The sequence below is a fragment of the Ictidomys tridecemlineatus genome, chromosome 15 (assembly GCF_052094955.1).
Source record: "Ictidomys tridecemlineatus isolate mIctTri1 chromosome 15, mIctTri1.hap1, whole genome shotgun sequence".
In the NCBI taxonomy this organism is placed as follows: Eukaryota; Metazoa; Chordata; class Mammalia; order Rodentia; family Sciuridae; genus Ictidomys; species Ictidomys tridecemlineatus.
In genome coordinates, this window is record NC_135491.1 from 26,948,229 (window position 1) to 26,968,462 (window position 20,234).

The window sequence follows — 20,234 nt, forward strand, 5'->3', positions numbered from 1 at the left end:
TTCGGTGGACATAACATCTTTATTTTTATGTGGTGCTGAGGATCGAACCCAGCGCCCCGCGCATGCCAGGCGAGCGCGCTACCGCCTGAGCCACATCCCCAGCCCCCCAAAAACCCTTTTAAGCACATGTTCATAGCAGAATTATTCATAATAGTCTCAAACTGGGAATAGTCTAAAACAGCCATAAATGAGTGACAGATAAATAAAATGTGGTATTCTCATATAATGGAACACTGTTCAGCAATAAAAAGGAAAAAAAATTACTAATACACATTACAACATGAATGAACCTTAAAAACATGATGCTAGCTACAAGGCAGAAGTGTTATATGATTCTGTTTATATAAAACTTCTAAAATTGGGAAAACTACAGAGACAAAAAGTGGATCAAATGATGTCAGCAAAATTGTAGAATAGGTAGCTCCAGGCTCTGGTTCCCTCACAGGCACATTGAATAAACAAGCAGAAAATGACAGAAAACAACTTTGTCAGAACTCTGGAAACTGCCAAAGGTTGATAGCAACCAATCAAATTCTGCCTCAAGAAAAAAGGCAACTTGAAAATGAAAACTCAGCATGTATAGGACTTTGTTCAATGTGTGAGGACTGGGTTTTAGTCTGGCAAACCAAACACACACACTCCTATTCACAGACACAAACATATACACTCACACATGTGAAATTTGTGTAGCTTTTTTACTTGCCCTTGCCCCTGTGCCTACTTCTGATGTGGTAGCAGTGTTAAAGCAGTAACTTCCCAAGTCACTGGATTCTGAGGCAAAAAAGCAGACCTTATTCACAAGTAATAGTATATGTCTGTTCTAGCCTGTCTAGGGACTATCTTGAAAACGGACTCAAGGTGCTGTCTATTTCACCTTAAATTTGAACTTTGAACTTAGTCTATGAAAAAACCCTGCAAGGCCTGCAGATGCTTGAGCAAAAGATTTATGGATTAAAACATGCAAGTGGCCATTGAAGGCACTACAGGAAAAATTGAGAGAGATTCTTTGGGATATTAGGATGTTTAAGCAAATGCTTATCAAAGTTGAAGACACTTGTACTTAAGAAAAATTTGCCTCCAAATTCTAGCTGGAAATTAACCAGAATAATTGTTTAAAAAAGAATCATAACACATAGCTTTGCAAATTTTCATAACTTACTTAAGAACTGTATACAAAATGAAATGTTTATGTTCTAATCCTCCACAACCAGTAAAATCTCAATTATGAAAAAAAAAAGCTCCTATATAAGGTGGGAAGGATTTAGATAAACACATGCACATCTAGGTAAGATGCATGCTCAAAATAGACGTGAAAAAATCCTGAGCTTTCCTCTTGGGCTGCTCCCTCGATTTAGGGCAAGTGCTTAAGAGTGCCTTAGCACAAAGCTAGTCTGTAAAGAATGGGAGAGGTGGTTGTTTGTTTATCTGTTTGTTTTAATTCCTGATATTCAATAAAATCTCTGCCAAAACATTAGCTATGGGATAAAGAATCATACTTCAGGGAATGTACATGACAAGTAGTGCAGTCAATGTAAAAACATTTTTGAATATTAGTAAACAAATGGAGTACCACAAATAATCAAAAAGTCAAAAATCTTGGGCAAGGGTGAGAATCTGATTTCTACAGTTACTACATTATAATACTTTTATGTCCAGTTTATAACAACACACCACAAGGCATGTTCTGATTCTTTTCTCATGTACAACATGGAGTTGCTATAACTTGGATTTGGTGAACATAAAATACAATTATATTTAGGTGCTTGAATGCCTCATACTTAATCCATGCTGAATAAGTATAAGCTTCATTAATAATAATAATTGAAATTCTAGGAGAGCTAGAATTTCAATCTGGATCTATATGAATCAAAAGTATATGACAAATCTTTAAGAAAACAGTCTAACTCCTATGCTTCATTGGTAATAGATTTAAAATAAAATATGTTATTCTTTAAAATAAAAAAATATATTTTACAAGCCTTCAAAAACTTTTAATAGGTTGGTGGTTTATTTTGAAGTGTCTTAAGGTGTGATCTACTAAATTCATATTCTCTATTATCTTTAAAATCATAAATTATGTCATTGCTTTAATAACTTTGGGTTTATTTTGAAAAGACCATAAGAAATGAAAAAAGCACTTAATTGACATACAGGATGGAGAAAATAAGTCTTCATATGCAGACTCCTAAATCAAAGGAGAAAAATGGAAAAGAAATCAATAGTGTAGTGAGATCATTTTTTTAAATTTAAGAAATATTAAGTGGGAGTGGACATGAAGAACTTTTATATTTATTCCTGAATACTTAATAAAGAAAGTATTTGACTACAGAAAGATCCTGGTCCCAAATGATGGATCACAATTTAGAAATGATCACAGCTTTGAAAAGTGACTGAAAAATACTAATATGTGGCTATAATTTTAAACAACTGGAGTAGGGGGAAAATTGAAATCCACAAAGAGAGATCCAGGAGCTTATTTCTAAAAAATGCCTCTCATCTGAACATAATAGTCAAGTGATTTTACTCTTGTAATAACTTGAAATTTGTTATACTCGATAAAGGCATATTCTGCAAACACTACCTTATCTAACCTAAAGATACATCAATATTTAGTGAATTTTGTATTAAAATCATCATTGCTTGTTTTTTCATAAGTCAACATCAAATTTTATTATTAAAAATATATAAAGTACTATAATGAAAATAGAAAAATAGTATCACAAAAAATAAAATAGACAATTTCAGAGGAGAAGGGAAGGAAGCAATGGTGGGGGAGCTGGCATCGAGTCACCACCACTTGGCTTTGATTTTTCTCTAGAATTTGTAGATACAGAATTACACATACACATAATTGTTTTTTGGAATGGATGACTTGGGAGAATGGTTACATAGTATAAAAATTCTAAAAATAATAAGAGAAAAGCCATCAGAAAATGTAAGGAGTAGAATGAAAAGATTTACTATCAAAATATTATATGGTTTAAAATTAAGTGAAATGGTGCAATCGATGAGGATGGTCATGCATTTTAATAAGTAACGTAGAAGAAGGGGTACACAGCATTTAAGAATACAGCTTATGAGACAGGGCCCAAGGTCATTTCCCACCTCTACCAATTCTTTCCAAGCTGTATGACCTTGGGCAAGTTTCTTAACCTCTCTGAATCCCTTTTACTCCATTGAAAAATGAGAATAAATAATATTGTTCATCTCAGAGAGGCCTTGAAGGATACTTGATAAAAATATACAATATTTTCAATTTTTTTCCTTATTATGTTGCCCAGGCTGGTCTTGAATTCTGCAGCTCAAGTGAATCTCCTACCTCAGCCTATAGTGGCTGGGACTATTGATGTCCACCACTATGCTTGGTTAAGCAAAATACCTCTTATAAAATGGTTCTTGACATAAAACAAGTATTTTAAAGTAATTTGAAGTAAACAAATATTTGCAATATACTAATCCCCTAAATCCTTTTGATGTTATTGATATAAAAAGACATAAACCTTCCTATTGATGAAATTAAAAATATGTTAGTTAGATGAGGTAATGTGATGACAGGAGGTTAAGTACAGACAATGTCCATTTGACTCTGTGGGAATAAAAGGGAACTGTCTGTTACAGAACAGACAGGAAATGGAATTACTTTGTGAAAGTTGCTAAGGAAAGGATTACTCTGGACAAAAGACATTCACTTTCATCCATTCATCCTCCATTCATTATGTATCATCTATCTAACCCCCATCTACTTACCTAATTCATCACTTAACTCTTTAGGGAGTGAAGATTAAGCACAGAGGAGCTATACACCTATTTACATACAAGAAATACAACTGTGATTTTATCAATTGATGGGGTATTTACCTAGGAGGAAAAATGCAGAGCTATAGATGAAAGAAAAGGGGTCAAAATGGAAGCCAGAGTTGTTTGAAAAATAGAGGATATTTAGAAAAGGCTCTTCATAATGTATTCTCAGGCTTCTGACTGATAGCAGAGAATTCCCCTTAGGTGCATGTGCCGGAGAGAAATAAATTTCGCTACCTTTCCAGATATATGTATCTGTAAGATCTATGAATAGGCAAGGTATCTGAAACAATCACTTCCACAGTACTGTGGCAATCAAATAATGCATGGGAAGTTAATAGGGAAGTTTTATGGGAAGCTCCACTTATCACAGATCCATTCTACTAATTAGACTTAGAATGACAAAAGTCCCAATTAAGTCATAGATTCTATTAGAAAGTACTGAAAATGCCACCCATTAAAATACAATAATGTAACAATATAATATATAACATTATCCTATGGAGTTTTATGTACTTTAAATATTGAAAGGGCTAATTACACATTCATAATGCAATGCAGCATTAAAAATTAAATGCACAGTACAGTTTTGAAACTACAATGTCAGAGGTATAGCTTTACAAAGAATACTCTCATCAAGACAAGCAATAATTCACTATATACATAAAGGGTTCAGGGACCTATGGTTCTAGTTTTTCCTCATATTTATGTATTTTAAAAGGTGATGTTAAATGCTGAATATGTATATAATCAAGACTCTTCGGTAGCAATTTTATAATTTTTATATAAATTACTATTTCCAATCAAAAAGTATTCAAAGAATTTATCACATCTTGCATTCATGAGTCACCATGATAAATGCCTCACCTATGTCTCTCCTACAAAATAGAAACTCAGGGACTTTTGCCATGACAACCACTATCTTGCAATAATCACAATGACGAGGAATGGAAAGGGAATACTCATGAATTGGATTTATTATTTGTTTGAAAGAGCACTGTGAATGTTAGTAGAACACTCTAAGAACATCTAATCAATTTAAGTGTTGTACAGAACTGTATGCACTTAAAATATTTCAATTTTACCAAAAATGTTTTTTCTTGGTGGCACAAAGATAAGTGTTTAAACTGGTTACCTTTAATTTTTTTCATGTGAAAATAAAATTGGCACTATAAGAATACAAAAGGATATTAAAAACCTGTTTAACTAGTTGTTTATTTAAATGTTAAATAATAACATACTGTAGGTAATACATGCTGTTGTTCACTGGTCAGAATTCAAGAACTAGGAAAAATAAAAAAGAAGATATAAATATGAGAGTTATATGTTTTAAGGCTCCAGGATGTTTTCTACTGAAATCAGCATCCATCTACTTTAGTGAGATTCAGAACAATTTTTAGTTTAATCACTTAACTTCAATCAAAATAAGCAAAAGTCTCAATATATTAGTCTTCATCACGTGAATGACAGAAGTTTTCATTTAGGATTCTAGTTGAAGGTACTTAAGATGTCCTAAATTTTGTTTCTGTTTTCAAAAACCAATGATTTATATCAATGAGAAGGTTTTCCCCCATTTAATTAAATAGTTCATTCAAAATTATTTAGTCAGTATGTACAGTGTAACTGGCACTACTCTGTGCTTGAGAGAGAATAATAAAGAAAGTACACCAATGGAATACATTCTATCGAGGGTACATGAGAAGAATGCATACTATGTCAGATGGTGATAAATGTTATAAAGAAAATGAGGGGAAAGGAGTAAAGAGTCCTGATGGTAGGGCTTACAATTTTAACAAAGCAGCCAAGAAAGGCCTCCAGGAGAGGGTGACATTTTAACAAAATGAGAAGGTGGTGAGGGAGTAAGCCATGAGGAATACTTGGAGGACAGGATTCTATGTGGAGGGATGAGCAATGGCAAATGCCTCAAAAAGGAACTATTTGAAGAACACCAAAAAGGTCAGTGTGGCTGAAGAGTTACTTTAGTAAAAAAAATAAGATGCTTTGAATTATACTCTTTCTTTTATTTATCCATTATTTATTGTCAATCTTCTAAAAGGTAGTTAAAGAAGGATATGCTGGTATCAGAACGGTCACTCCAGAGCTTCTCTCCTGCTTGTATCTTGTTTTAGTATCTAACAGACATCTCCAAGCTAACTGTTCAAAACAGAACTATTATTTATTAGAACTATAAAATCCTTCTTTCTGCTCCTTTTATACCTTATTGAAAGGTGATGCCATCTAGATAGTCAATCTAGAACAATCAAAATCTAGGTCACCTTTGATTTTTCTTTTACTCTTACAACATCAAATCCTTCAACATGTCCTGGCAATTCTGTCTTCATTATACCTAAATAAGACTGCTTCTCTCCATTTCCTGATAATTGCCCTGGTCTAACTTATTCATAGTCTTTGCCTGGTTAATTGCAAGTTCTCTTAATTAACCTCCTCCAAACTTCCAATTACATTTAGATGAAATCTAAACTCCCTACCTTGGTTCTCAAAGTCATAAAAGGTCTTACTAAGGGGCTGCTTTCATTTTTTTTTCCCTATTGAATATTTGTCCTCAGAACCTTCCCTTAGGGTGTTCCCTCTGCATGGAGCATCCTCCCCCCTAAGATCTTGTATAATAGCTGAAAGCTCAACTTTCTGGTCAAATGTGACCTTCAACCAGCTACATAAATTCTTATCAACTTTCTATCGCAGGGCATTGCTTTATTTCCTGAAAGCTCTTAACACTTTCTAAAAATCCCTTACTAATTTGCTTGTTTTTTGTCTTTTCTCCTTCTATAGAATTTAAACTCCATGAAAGAGTTTAGCTATATGCCAAACATCTAAAACAGGGCTTGTCCAAATAATAGGCACTCAAAAATTATTTTTTGAATACTTATATATAGCATAAATCTTTCATTACAAAACAGGAAGAAAACTAAATGGAAGAAAAACTGACAAAAATACTATTTTAAAGAATATATACATTGAACTCTAATTGAATTGATGTCTGTACCACACAATTCATTCAAAGATGGCAAAAGTATTATATTTCAGATTCCTTGAACCTAATCCCTATATACCATTTGTTCATATTTCACATACTAAATAGTCTGCATTTGTGTTTACTTGATAAATTCTGACTGGTGGTAAAAGTTATATGATAGTACATTTAAGAGAGAGTACCTGAAACTCCACACATTTTTTTGTTTTGTTTTGTTTTATTGATGATTCTAACTGGAGTTTAGTGTCCTTTTAAAGCAAAAACAATAATAAAAAATGATAAGGGCACTTAACAAAACAGTCAATTTTCAACTATACAAAATAAATAAGTAAAAGTCCACTATTAATTTAGGACTTTGGAATAAAAAGCAACCATAAATGACTGACATAAGACCAAATCCAGAAAGCATAACATCTAGACCTTTCACCTATATAGCTTTTTTAGATATAATATCACTCATCTAATTGAAGGTATTTGATTTTTAATTTGTAAGACAGAATATTAACATTCAGATCCAATTAGCATACAGACTAAATATAAAATTTAAATCTTAGTATATGGCTTATTTGATTTACTTTTACTTCTAGATCAAGAGATATTAAGAAACAATTTATCAGACTGTTATTCAGTATACCTAATTTAAAACAAAGGGAGTATAATTGCTATAAAGTATTGTTTTGAAGTAAACATTTCATGGTTAATTTGAAATTAACATTTAAATTTGTACCAGGCATTATGAAGACTTCATAACATAACTTCATTGATTATTTACTGTGCTATGCACAACTGAATTAGATTTGCTCTCAACCATCAATGACAATGCCTTTAAGTCGTTTCATATCCTCCAATATATTAATAAATTTGATGGATGACAAATTTTTCTGTTTTCATTAGGTCCACCGTTCATCACAGTACTGTTTATAGATCTGATTGACAATTCTGAGTCTCTAGTATCATGCCTGGTACTCTTTCTTGAAGAAGAAAATATCAGATTTTGTGATGATCTGATACATCAGTTAGCACTGGAATGGAATATATAAATTTAAACATTATATTTCAAATGATCTAATCTATAGATAATCCTAACATCCTGTATAATGTTTGATTTTCCTGTAGTTTGGAAGGGTTCCCACCCCCCAACTATACGTGGGATTGCAAATAGTAAAAAACATCAACACATGGGGCTGGGGTTGTAACTCAGTGATAGAGTGCTTGCCTTGCATGTGTGAGATACTGGGTTCGATCCTCAGTACCATATAAAAATAAATAAAGATATTGTGTCCATCCGCAACTAAAAAAGTATCTAAAAAAACAAAAAAACAAAAACTTCAACACATTTTCTCCAAGTTTGGTCTTATGTACCTTTTTTTTTTTTAACAGAAAAATACACCTTAATTCTATTGATTTTTGTCCTATATAATTTATGACAAACAACTGATTAAAAGAAATTTTTGAATTTGATATTCTGAGCCTAATATATTGTGTAAAGGGAAGAGACATAAAACACGTCTCCTCAAAGATATACACTCCTTAATGACCTCTTAGCTAACAGAAGCATTTATGTGTTGCAGATCTTCCAAGCATGAGGATAAGGACCTAGCACTTTGTCTAGTAGCCAGTAAGAGCTGCTATTTATTGGGTGACTTCTCTGGCTCAAGGACTTCTCCAACTTCTGTAAATGGTAGAAGAAAGTATCAGATCTTGTGATGATCTGATACATGAGTTAGCAGTGAAATGAAATTTTGTGACTTTTGTGACACTGAGGGCCTGCTAAACTGTTGGTTTAGCAGGCCCTCAGTGTCATCATCTTGCATCACATTTTAGTATCTGTCAATGGTTTCTGACTACCTCTTTAGCATTCCTTTTTACTATCCTTAGCCCTCTCATATATATTTCCTTTTTTGGAGGGCTCATGCAGGTCTTGACCGCTAGACTCTTGGAGGATTCTCCAACCTGCTTTGGTTTTATTCCATTTAGGTTGGCTATATAGTCTTCCAGCTCTGTTGTCTTATCATCATGATTAATATGATAACTATCTTAATATCCAATCTAGCTTTCTCCCCTGATTTACCTGTCTTTATGAATAGTCCTGATTTACCTGTCTTTATGAATAGTAGAATCATTCTCTTAATTATTCACACAGTGTTTTCTTTTTTATCCTCTCTAGGGTCAAACCAATCAGCAATTTACTGATTCATTCTTTGTTAAGTTTCTTATGCCCATCAGTCTATTTATTGATGTAGTTGTGGCTCAAGCTCTCACCACCTCATTCCCTGACCTGTCTCCTGACTGGTTTCCATCCTAGAAAATATCTTAAAACTGTATCTTAAAACTGTTTCAACCTTACTCTCTTTTGAAATAAAAGGCACCTCAGAGATTTTTATAAACTTCCTTGAACTCTAATTTCATACCCAAGAAACATTACTTTATGCATATCCCTCCAGATCAAAAGATCTCAACTCAACTTTATTTCCTGAAGTTAATAAAAAAAGTTATTAACAAAGAGCTGTTTGAAATTGTTACTACTTCTCATTACTTCTAAAAAATAAAATCAACATTTGTTTACCTGTTACTTACCTGATAATCCAAATGTGTTCACAATTCATTTGTATCTTTCTACATTTTTATAGAAACTCTATTCAAGCCAAAATGTTTTTAGCATTTACTAACCATGCCATTTCACATCACTATAAATTTAGATAAACCTTAGAGATGCTTTCAAGTCCAGTCCAAAATTATTTCATGAGGCTTTCCTATTCTTTCTCAGTCTAGAATGATCTATATTACCACATACTTGGGTTGAATTTTTCCTGTGGCATTAATTTCATAATTAACAATGAAAAACGGTCTTTTTTTTCCTCCTATATATATCCGGCCCTCCCTCTCATCCTCCCTCCTTCCCTGCCTCCCTCCCTCCTAACCACCCACACTCACTTTCTCTCTTTCTTTCTTTCTTATTCTAGGGATTAAACTCAAGAGCCTTGAAAACTGAACTACATTCCCAACCCTTTTTATTTTGAGACAGGGTCTTGCTAAGTTACTTAGTGCCTCACTCAGTTGGTGAGGCTGACCTTGAATTTCAAATCTTTTTGCCTCAGCTTTTTATTTTTGTACATATTTGTCTTTTATCTTCCCAACTAGATTATAAATTTCTTGAGATCTTATTTGGAGATTCTAGCAGAGGAGCACAGCTACTCATATACTCTTGACCAAAGAATGATCCTCCTTTATGGGGGAAGGTCATCTTCTTCGATAGTGCGTGCAACTTTGGAAGGGACATACATTGAGAAGTGAGGGAGGAAGAGGTCACCTGCCTAGCCAGCCAGATAAGCCAAATCAACTCTGGCCATCCACGGAGGTGACAGAAGACACAGCTAGATCGCCTTCACATCTTAGATTATAAATTCTTAAAGGCAAGGACCTTAACTTAAAAATATCAGCTTCCTTGCATGGTGTTCAGTAGAATATTTAAAGCATAATAGAGGCCCAATTTTTGTAATCTTACTTGCAGGAGTTGATGACCTTGAGAAACCACACAACTTTTTCTAAAGGAGTTGTTAATGGAAATCAGAAGATAGAAACAATTTAACAGGAGTTTAGAAAATCTCTTATAAAAATTCTAACATTTAAAAATTTACAGGGTAATAAATACCTATTTTGGTTTCTTTATTACCACTCTTGACTATTACTCTTCTGTAATTTACTATTAATGCAACAACAGAAAATAGGGAAAACAGGGAGTAAAAGTAATATAACCCACTGTTTATATATCTTCCCCCCTTTTTAAAAAGACAAGTAATCTTGAAATCATTGTTTGAATGGAAATACTTGGAATACTCTTCTTTGATCCAGGCTTCTTCCTGTTACCTATATCATTTATTCAAACATGAGAATTTCTGAAATCATGTTGACTTCTTGGCTGTCAGTCCCTTCCCTCAGCTTGTTTTAAAGGGAGTAGGTGTAGTAGAAGATGAAGGGCAGAATGCAATTCACAGATGTATTCAAACATACTTTTCATAGAAAAATGCATATTTCAATATATTAATATTCATAACCTTATTCAATGCCATCTGCTTTTTTGGACTCATTAGTAGTATTTTTGGCAATCTCCAACTAAAAACACACCTTTAAAAGGCATTGTCAAGTAGTTATTAAAGGTTTACTGATACAAAAAGTTTTTGAAAAGAGGGAAGAAATATTTAGGTTTTTTACTTTGACTATGCATGTCTTAATACTAATATGTAAATGTCCACATTTATGATTATCAAAACAAAAAATTTAAATTGAACCTACTCATAATTTTTGTTACAAAGCAGAACAATTTATGATATAAACACAATCATAATACATACAAGTTTAATTTGGAGGTTTTTAACTAGGGGATTAGGGGGTCCAGGAGGTCTGTGAAATCCTAGAGAATTATACAGTACATATATGCTTTTTATTTTTTCATAGAGGATCACTCTCAAAGGCATCTGTTATTAATAAAGCTAACCAAATTAATCAGTAAACTTTAAAAACATTAATTTCATTGTTTTATTGACTATTTTATTGACTATTTTCAATAAAAACCATAAACCAGGCTCAAGAAATTTACTCCAAACTAAAGTAATACTCAATGAAATACAGCTAAAATACAGTTCATCATTTTCATACTATGGAAATATCCACCACATAACATTGTCAAATCTCCTGCTTTAGCTGCCTTGTTCAGTGGTTCAGTGTATTTCCATGACACTGAACATCAAATCGATTTAATCATTCAAGTAGCAGCAACAAAAGATAGGTAAATCCAATAAAAAGATTAAAATTTCTTATACTCGTGCTATGAGCTTTACTCATACTGTGTTATTTATAATAGACTTGAAGGTGGATATCATTTTCATTTTCATGCTATAAGTGAGGAAACTGAGGTCTCTGGGATGGTGACATGTCATCATCTTTTGAGGAACAGGCTGTGGTGTTTGTTAGCAAACTGAAGGAACAACAGGATGAGAGTGAGCTAGGGACACTTTTTAGGTGGTGGTCATGTAGAAGTCTTTCCCATTTAATACAAAAATCCTTTTACAGTAACTCTAACAAATAATGAAAGGAATCATATGTTTCAGAAGTTCCTAATCAATGTGAACTTGATTAACTACATAGAATCTTATGAAACCTGAAATCTTAGAAATTGTTATTCCTTAGAATTAATATGTAACTAAAAGTGTTTTTAAATATTCAAGTTTTAATAGTTCAGGTTAACTTAATTTTGTTTGTTTCATATTATGGATATAGAGGTTGAATATCTGTAAACTGAAAATCTGAAATGCTCCACAATCTGAAAATTCTTGAGTGCCAACATGATGACACAAGTAGAAAATTCCACACATGAATTCATGTCATGGGTTGGCATCAAAATGCAGGCACACTAGTTGCATTCTATAAAATTATTTCTAGGCTATATACATGAGGTATATATGAAATAGAAATGAACTTTATTTTCACTGAGGCCCCATTCTCAAGATATGTCATTATACATGTGTAAATATTCTAAAATATGAAAAAATCCAAAAATATGAAACACTCCTTGTCCTAAGCATTTGGAGTAAGGAATACTCAATGTGTATATGAAAATTCATAATTCCCATTCCTAATTATAGTAATTTCTAATTATTGTTTAGAAAAGTTTCAGTATATTTTCTTGTTTTGCATGTCATTCCTACAAAGAAGATCAAGTTCAAACTATTTTAAAAACACATAAGCCAAAAATTCCTCATTATCAAGGAAGTAACCATATGCCATACTGTACTTCAGAATAGGTATCTTTTAAATCTACAATAGTTCTAGAAAAAACTGAAGTTATTTGTTGTTATCCCACTTGAATCAAAATGGGAAATATGATATATTAAGAACTATGTAATGTTTTGAACGACCAACAATAAAAAAAATAAAAATAAAAATAAAAAAAAAACAAAGGAATAACATGACTAAGTCAGAAATAGGGAGGGAAATCTGAAAGGCAAAAACAATCTTACCAAAGTCTGCGAATGCTGACTGTCCAACTACCACCATATTTTGAGGTTTTGTAAGTATATTTTGGACAGAGAAGTTCCCACCCTGTAAAAGTCAGAAAACTTTGAATTAGATCATCATAATACACTCAACTGTCAAGGGTGAAACAAAGCATTTTAAATTAAAGCAGCGAAAAAAGCTAAGACTTCTGTCATATTACACTAAAATCAATCAACAATCTCCTGTCCACTTTTATCACTTATTACGAAACAAAAGAACCATTATAAGAAAGTATGAATCTGGATTACTTTTTTTTGCTATCAATTCTGGTATAATACCCTTTACCAAATAATCATCATAATTTCAAACATAATGAGTGTATTCTAATTTCAAGTACTGTGGAAGGCATTAAAAATATATATAAGCATAAAACTACCAGTTAGGAGACTGATGTAAGTCGGATAAAGAATTTCTAAAGGTAACATAGTGGTAGAAGGAAACAGGAAATTTTAAAATCTATTTTACAGAATTTATGGTAATAAAATTCAGTCAGGTATACTTAAGAAAAGCTGTTCAGATGAGAGAAGAATTCTATTGATCCATAATGGGCCAATCCAAGATCAACTTAAGTTTATGTAATAATGAAAAGTATTACAACGCCTGACATTGTACTATGCTGTCACCTATAGTAAACAGAACTCATTAGAGACCCTTTGTTTCAATAACTTTTTCCAAAATGAAATGGTACACATCTGACTTCCAAACATAATATGCATTAAAAATTGTTTCCTGGGGCTGGGGTTGTGACTCAGCAGTAGGTGCTTGCCTAGCACATGAGAGGCGCTGGGTACGATTCTCAGCACCACATACAAATAAATAAATAAATAAAATAAACTTATTGTGTCCAAATACAACTAAAAAAGAATATTTAAAAAATTATTTCCTTTCCGTTCTATTGTTTTGTTTTTAACAAAACATTCAATTTAGAATTCTGAGCTCCCCCCCCTTTTGTCCCCCCTGCCTTTAGGTACTAGGATTGAACTTTGGGGTGCTTTATTATGGAGCTACATCACCAGGCCTTTTTTTACTTTTATTTTCAAATTTTGAGACAGGATCTCACTAAGTTCTAGAGTCTGGCCTCAAATTTGCAATCCTGCTGCTTCAGCCTTCTGAGCTGCTTCAGTACCAAGGTGCCTGATTGAGCTCTTAATTTTATAAAGAGTTCTCTTACCACTAAAAATCTCCATTCACTGATATATTGACTCTGATTTCTAAATCATACATAGGATGTCTATATATTTGAAAGTTTTTCCTTTTTTATTCCTCTAAGGATATTATAAATCTGAAAGTCAGTTTGTTAAGAAATCATTTCTGACCTTTACAGAGAAAGATACTGGTATAATGAAAACATGAAAATCAAATGCTTGAGCAGAAGGAGTAAGATTTGTCCTGTGCCAGGCAATCTTCCAATTATTTTAAAACTCCATTATCAATACACAGAAACATGTTTATCCCACCTTTATCTAAATATCTACTATACTTTTAAAATGATTTTTCTGTAGACATTTTATTTACAGAGGTGTATAAACTTCAGGTTTCCTCTCTAGTCCTTACTACAGCCTAAGACTGCATTAGGGATATTGTGTTAAAGTTGCTAAATTTCTTTCTTTCTTTTTCTTTTTTTAGAGGGGGGAGAGAGAGGGAGGGAGGGAGGGAGAGAGAGATTTTTAAAAAATATTTATTTTTTAGTTTTCGGTGGACACAACATCTTTATTTTATTTTTATGTGGTGCTGAGGATCAAACCCAGAGCCCTGCACATGCCAGGTGAGCACGTTATCGTTTGAGCCACATCCCTAGCCCAAAAGTTGCTAAATTTCTGACTGGTGTATTAATTGCTCTTGCATTTTAGAAAGATCACAGCATTGTATACTGTGTGGATACAATATTTCTTGAAAGGCTGAAAACAACTCTCTTAAAAAATTAGCATTATATGAAATATGAATATCAATTGAATATATTGATAAGTGAATGAATTACTCTAGTGAAGGTCTGTGAAATTTTGTGAGTATATCCTCATGATTCATCTCTATTGAGAAACATTGACAATTATCTAGTAATAGGATCCTATGTCTAACATGCCATATTCGCAGTGAGCATTGATATAAGAAAAGCAATACTTGCTTCTAATTAATGGAGAAAGAGAACACATACTGTCCAAAGTTAAGTATATGCAGAACACATTATATATTGACATAGTTGGGGAAAAGACAATAATTTAATTTAGATGAATTTTCTATCACAACCACTATTTTTCTTCATTCCAGTTGCCAGTGAAAATGTATAACTGAATCCATCCAGATTAGTGTCAATTACTTATTTATTATTTGATGAAAATGATTTAATAAACTGTTTCATCCATATGTTATTGCCCTCATTAGATAACACATTTCAAAGTGGAGCATGACTGTACTTAATTTCAAAGATGAAACTGCCACAGCTATTTAATGTAGGAAGACAAACATGAGGTTTCTTTTTCATTCTGAACCTATATTGAAAACAGAATAATATGGTCGAAAGAACATTAGACTTGAGTTTAGATGATATGGGGTTCCAGTCTTGCTTTCATTGATATGATTGACATTTACTAAACTGTGTTTTGTTTCCTCATTATCAGAATGGGACATATGTGCTGTCTAATTGCAGGACTCTAGACAGGGCCAAATTAACAACAGAAAAGGAAGCATTAAAAAATATATCACACAACCGGAAGTTATTTTTATAATAGCAGTCCTATACTTATGATCTGACAGACATTTTTTTCACAGACTCACCTACTCTGTGGTTTGCCTCATTCTTTGCTATGGTGTTCCCACTGGCCTTTACTGCAGTCTAAAATTGGGCCAACTCACTAGCGGTTCTCCTAAAGCTATATCCTTATTTTTTTCTTTGGTCTATTTAGTTTCTGAAATTATTATGCAACAATTTCAGGATAGATGTTTTAGAGACACATTTCCTACTTCAACTCCTAGTTCTACTCCTTGTTTGACTTGAGGCCTGAAAAAGTTTATTCTTCTATAAGCATCAGTTGACTTAACTCCTCAATGTATTTTTACAAGTTTTCTCTCTACCATCTCAGAGGACAAATGAGATCATCCATCTAAAGTTGCTATCATACAAAATGTATTTAGTTAACATAAACTGATATTAGTAGTGGAAATATTCTGCTACCATAACTGCCACCACCACTGAAGAAGCTAACCCACTGCTGTTGATAAGGAACACATTCTGCCATTTTCAGCTTGCATTGCAACCATTAGTGCTACGCTGTAACAAGTATCCTTTTCATTGATGTCTGTCAGTGTTCTGGCCTGAATATTTTAGCATTTAGTGTTAAAACTGCTATATTCATAATATTAAAAAATGATCAGGAAGCAAAATGTATTAACTACTATGTATCCCTATCTTTATTCACATAAAGCAGTGGTTCTCAACCAGTGTGATTTTACCCCCACCTCCCTCTCTGAAAAACATTTGTCAATGTCTGCAGATATTTTTTATTGTTACAACTGGGAAGGCTATTAACATCTAGTGCGTAGAGGCCAGGAATACTACCAGACAACCTACAATGTAAAGGCTACCTTTCCATGACAAAGTTGCAATAATGTCAAAGTTGAAAAATTCTGAACATAACAGATGTTAAAGACTCAGGCTTTGCCATTCTTCTTAATTCTTTTCCTATGACACTTATCTACATTTTTCCTTGAATTTCATTTTCACATTTTCAACTACTTGCTTGACATGTTTCTATTCTAAAATATTTGTTCCTACCCCAAATTAGACACTTCTTTTACTTTTTATATTTTTATAAGTCATCAGAACAAAACACAAGTTATCATTGTGTTATTGGTCATCCTTTCTTCTCCTATCTGCCCTTTCTTCACCATTCCCAACACTTTAATCACTCACTTCTTTCCCAGGTTATTGTGAATCCCATCTGAGTTATCTCCCTACCTCCAGACATTCCATGACAACTGATTTGATATGAAGTTTCAAGGTTAATTGAAATAGTGAAAGCTCCATTTATTTGACCCTCAGTCTTAAATTATTTAATAGTTTCTTAAAAGACCAAATTACTTAGTTTAGAAATTGGGCTTTTAATGTTTTGTTTAAATAAATTTTTCTAATCTTAACTTCCAACATCTCTTTCATATTGAGGCCCAAACCAGCCACTTGCTACTCTGTGAATGTATCCCATGTTTCCTATGCACTTTCTTGCCTATTTCTTCCTCTTTCTTTCTTATTTCCCATCACTAAAATCCTATTCCTTTGTACTAGCCATTGCAAATGCCATATCCTTTTTGAAGCCTTCACTGATAATCCTGGGGAGGTCAGAAGGACATCCTTCTGTGTTACTCCTATAGCATGAGGTTTGTACTTCTTATACTTCTTATATAGTCTTCATACTCATATCTCATAGGCTCTGTTTACTTCTGTGTCTTCCAGAACAGCAGTACCATGTGGCTTTGCACACAATTGACACTCTACAAGAGATTTCTTGCAACTCTTATACTTCTACTAACCAATATAGTTTTATAGGTTTGAGTTCTTTTTGGTCAGTTGGAATGCTATTGTACAGAGTTTGACCAGTTTCTCATTAAAAATGGTCATATAAGATCTTTACTGACTTGATTATTGTTAATTGGGGACTGACATAGATTCTATCTTTGCCCCAACTTTTGATAGGCTCTTCTGAGATCTATTTTCAGCCCAAACTTAGGCTTCCATCTCTATCCTTGTAAACTTTAGTTTTAGCAAGGATGCTACTAAGTCAATTTAGTTAGAATACCCTAGTTAAAATCTAATCATTCTGGCCTATTTTCAGCTAGAATTCTATTAGGGGAGTTTAGCAAAGAAATTATGCCACTCTCACAAAAATTTGTAATCTCTGCTCCTGGGATAGAAAGTGTTTTTGTTGTTCTTGTTGTATTTGTAAATACAAAACCCCATTATAAGCAGTCCTCTTGAATAAAATCTCCCTTTCCATCTTCAACAAGCATCTGAATAATATTTTCCTTAACAATTATTCATTGACTCAGACACATTACAGAAAGAGCAATTCTTAGTCCTATTATCCAATAGCCAATTTATTAATTTTCTTTAAAAACAATATTAAAGGGAAAAAATATCCCAATCAAAATGTATTCACTTCATGAAGATTGTTTTCCTAATGAGTTGCTTCACTTGATTACCTTTAAGATGAGTCTAGGCTGAAATTTTAAATCAGATATTTAAAAGTGCTTCATAATTTTATATACATATTCTACTTATTTATAACGAGGCCCTTCCCCCCAGATACAAATTAATTAAATATATATCTCACTTTCTAATATCTCAAGATTCATTTGAAGTAGAAATGAAAGACCATCTGTAAACAAATATCCCCCAGCAGAGGAGTCTTAATGTAACAATCATGAAGAAAATAATAACCATATTTCTATAATCAGAAACACAAATATAAGTACATGTTTTTAAAGCAGTACATTAAATAAAGATAATCTTTTTAGGTTTAGATGTCTTTCTTACTTTTCCTTGCCATGTTTAAAATAAAAAAAGGATCTATTACTTAGTTTAGAAGCAGTTAAAAGTTCTGATCTTGTCTAAATAAATTTCAAATCCCATCTTGGTTTCTGCCTATGAAGAAATGTAAGTCATGACCAACCCCACTGACCAGGCTCTAAGAGATGGCTAATGATCAATCTCCTTCTACAGTCTACGTTTTATCTTTGTTGGAACTGATTATTTTTATCAGCGTTTTCATAAAATCCATGAGTTTAATTTGGATGAAATAAATGATAATCAGGAGTAATTAGGTGAGAAATTAAGAGATCTAAAACTAAAATTTGATTAGTGACTACTGTGTGCTGGGTACTTTACATATACTTATACATTTACATACTACATGTTTCATTTATTTTCACAAACATTCTATGAAGCAGATTTTTCGATAGAACAAAGGAAGGTTATCATACTTGACCAATATGTGACAAATGTCACTGAGTTAGCCCATTTTAATTGGCCTTAAATCCTGTCTTCTATTGTGCAGTCTAACATTAAATGTTAAGATTTTGGTGGATAAATAAAATAAATAAAATCACTCCACATCAGTTTGGGAATATTTAATCTACATCAAACTAAAAATAAAATCACGCCACATCAGTTTGGGAATTTTTCATTGACAATTTTAAAAAGTAAAAACCTATTGAGAAAGACTCCTTAATCCTACCCAACTTGGCAGTAAGTTTAGTGTCTGTTGTTCTTATTTCTTTATATAAACCCTAAAGGCAAAGAGGAAAAATAAGTCTTTTAAAAAGGATTTTCTTCATAAACCACCATGCTGAAAAATTAAACAACAGTAACTTCTTTCAACAGCTGACAGCCTAGCAGGGGTCCTGTTAACATGCACATTAGGGTAGACTGATTGGTTTAATTGGCAGTCATGCCTAAAAACCTGCAGAGGAACTGATGCTGAATGAATCATTTCCTTCAGTAATATCCAGCAGTTTGAATGCAGCAATGCAACCAAAAGGCTCTTAAAGTTGTTCTATTTATTGTTGAAACCAACCCAACCAAGTGATTACTTTGATTTTATTTTCTAAATTGTGTGCCTTTACTGAAAACCATCATTTAAAAATGCTTCAAAGAAAAGATTTCTTACCAAATTTTCCCATATCTCAAACTGGAAGGAACTAGAGGCAGACAATGTTGTGAGGAATAAATCTGGAAGAAAAATAATAGAAATGTAAATTTCTGCAGTTATACTGATGTGTACATTTGAAGGCAGGAACAAATGAATACATAAAAACAATTATTAATGCAATTCTACAGAAATTTATTTTTAAAAGTTTGATTCTCTAAAGAAAAAAGGAGAGAAGAGCGGGGTGGGTAAGAAGATGATGACCTTGTATTAGTACAATTAAGGGAAATGTATTTAAAAGAAGATTTTGGTATTGGTCCTTCAAAAATTTTTTTTATTTCAAAAATAATTATTTGTAGTGTGTGTGTGTGTGTGTGTGTGTGTGTGTGCGCGCGCGCACGCGCAAGACTGCGTGTGTGGTGCTGGATATTTAACTCAGGGTCTCAATGCTAGGCAAGTGTTCTATCACTGAACTATATCCTTAGCCTCACAAAATATATATTTTAAATAATCTTTCTTGTTTTTCAAAGTATGAGGTGATATTATGATCATAATCACATTTTACATTTGTACCCTAAAAGCAACACTTGTCTATGTCATAGGCAGGTTTCAGCATCATTTTAAATAGGCATCTCAGCATCTAGAATTTTTAGCACTCATACTAAATGAGCAATATATTATTTCAAATTTTAAGTATTAGAAAAATTGTCTTCATGAATTCCAAGTAAAGAAAGTATGGTTTATTGGAAAGTGTA

General features: G+C 32.8%; 1 protein-coding gene across 3 annotated transcripts in view; it reads right to left on the reverse strand.

The window, feature by feature from the left end:
• Positions 1-20,234, reverse strand: part of Itfg1 (integrin alpha FG-GAP repeat containing 1) — a 260,497-nt gene that overhangs the window by 150,738 nt on the left and 89,525 nt on the right. For all 3 annotated transcript variants that reach the window (XR_013430849.1, XM_005318147.5, XM_021721173.3), the window contains exons 7-8: positions 19,501-19,562; positions 12,808-12,889 (exon numbers count right to left, since the gene is read on the reverse strand). Coding sequence is in view for 2 of the 3 variants with exons in the window: in XM_005318147.5 (XP_005318204.1) it covers positions 12,808-12,889; positions 19,501-19,562 (144 nt within the window). In the remaining variant the exon portion in view is untranslated. The remainder of the gene's footprint in view (positions 1-12,807; positions 12,890-19,500; positions 19,563-20,234) is intronic.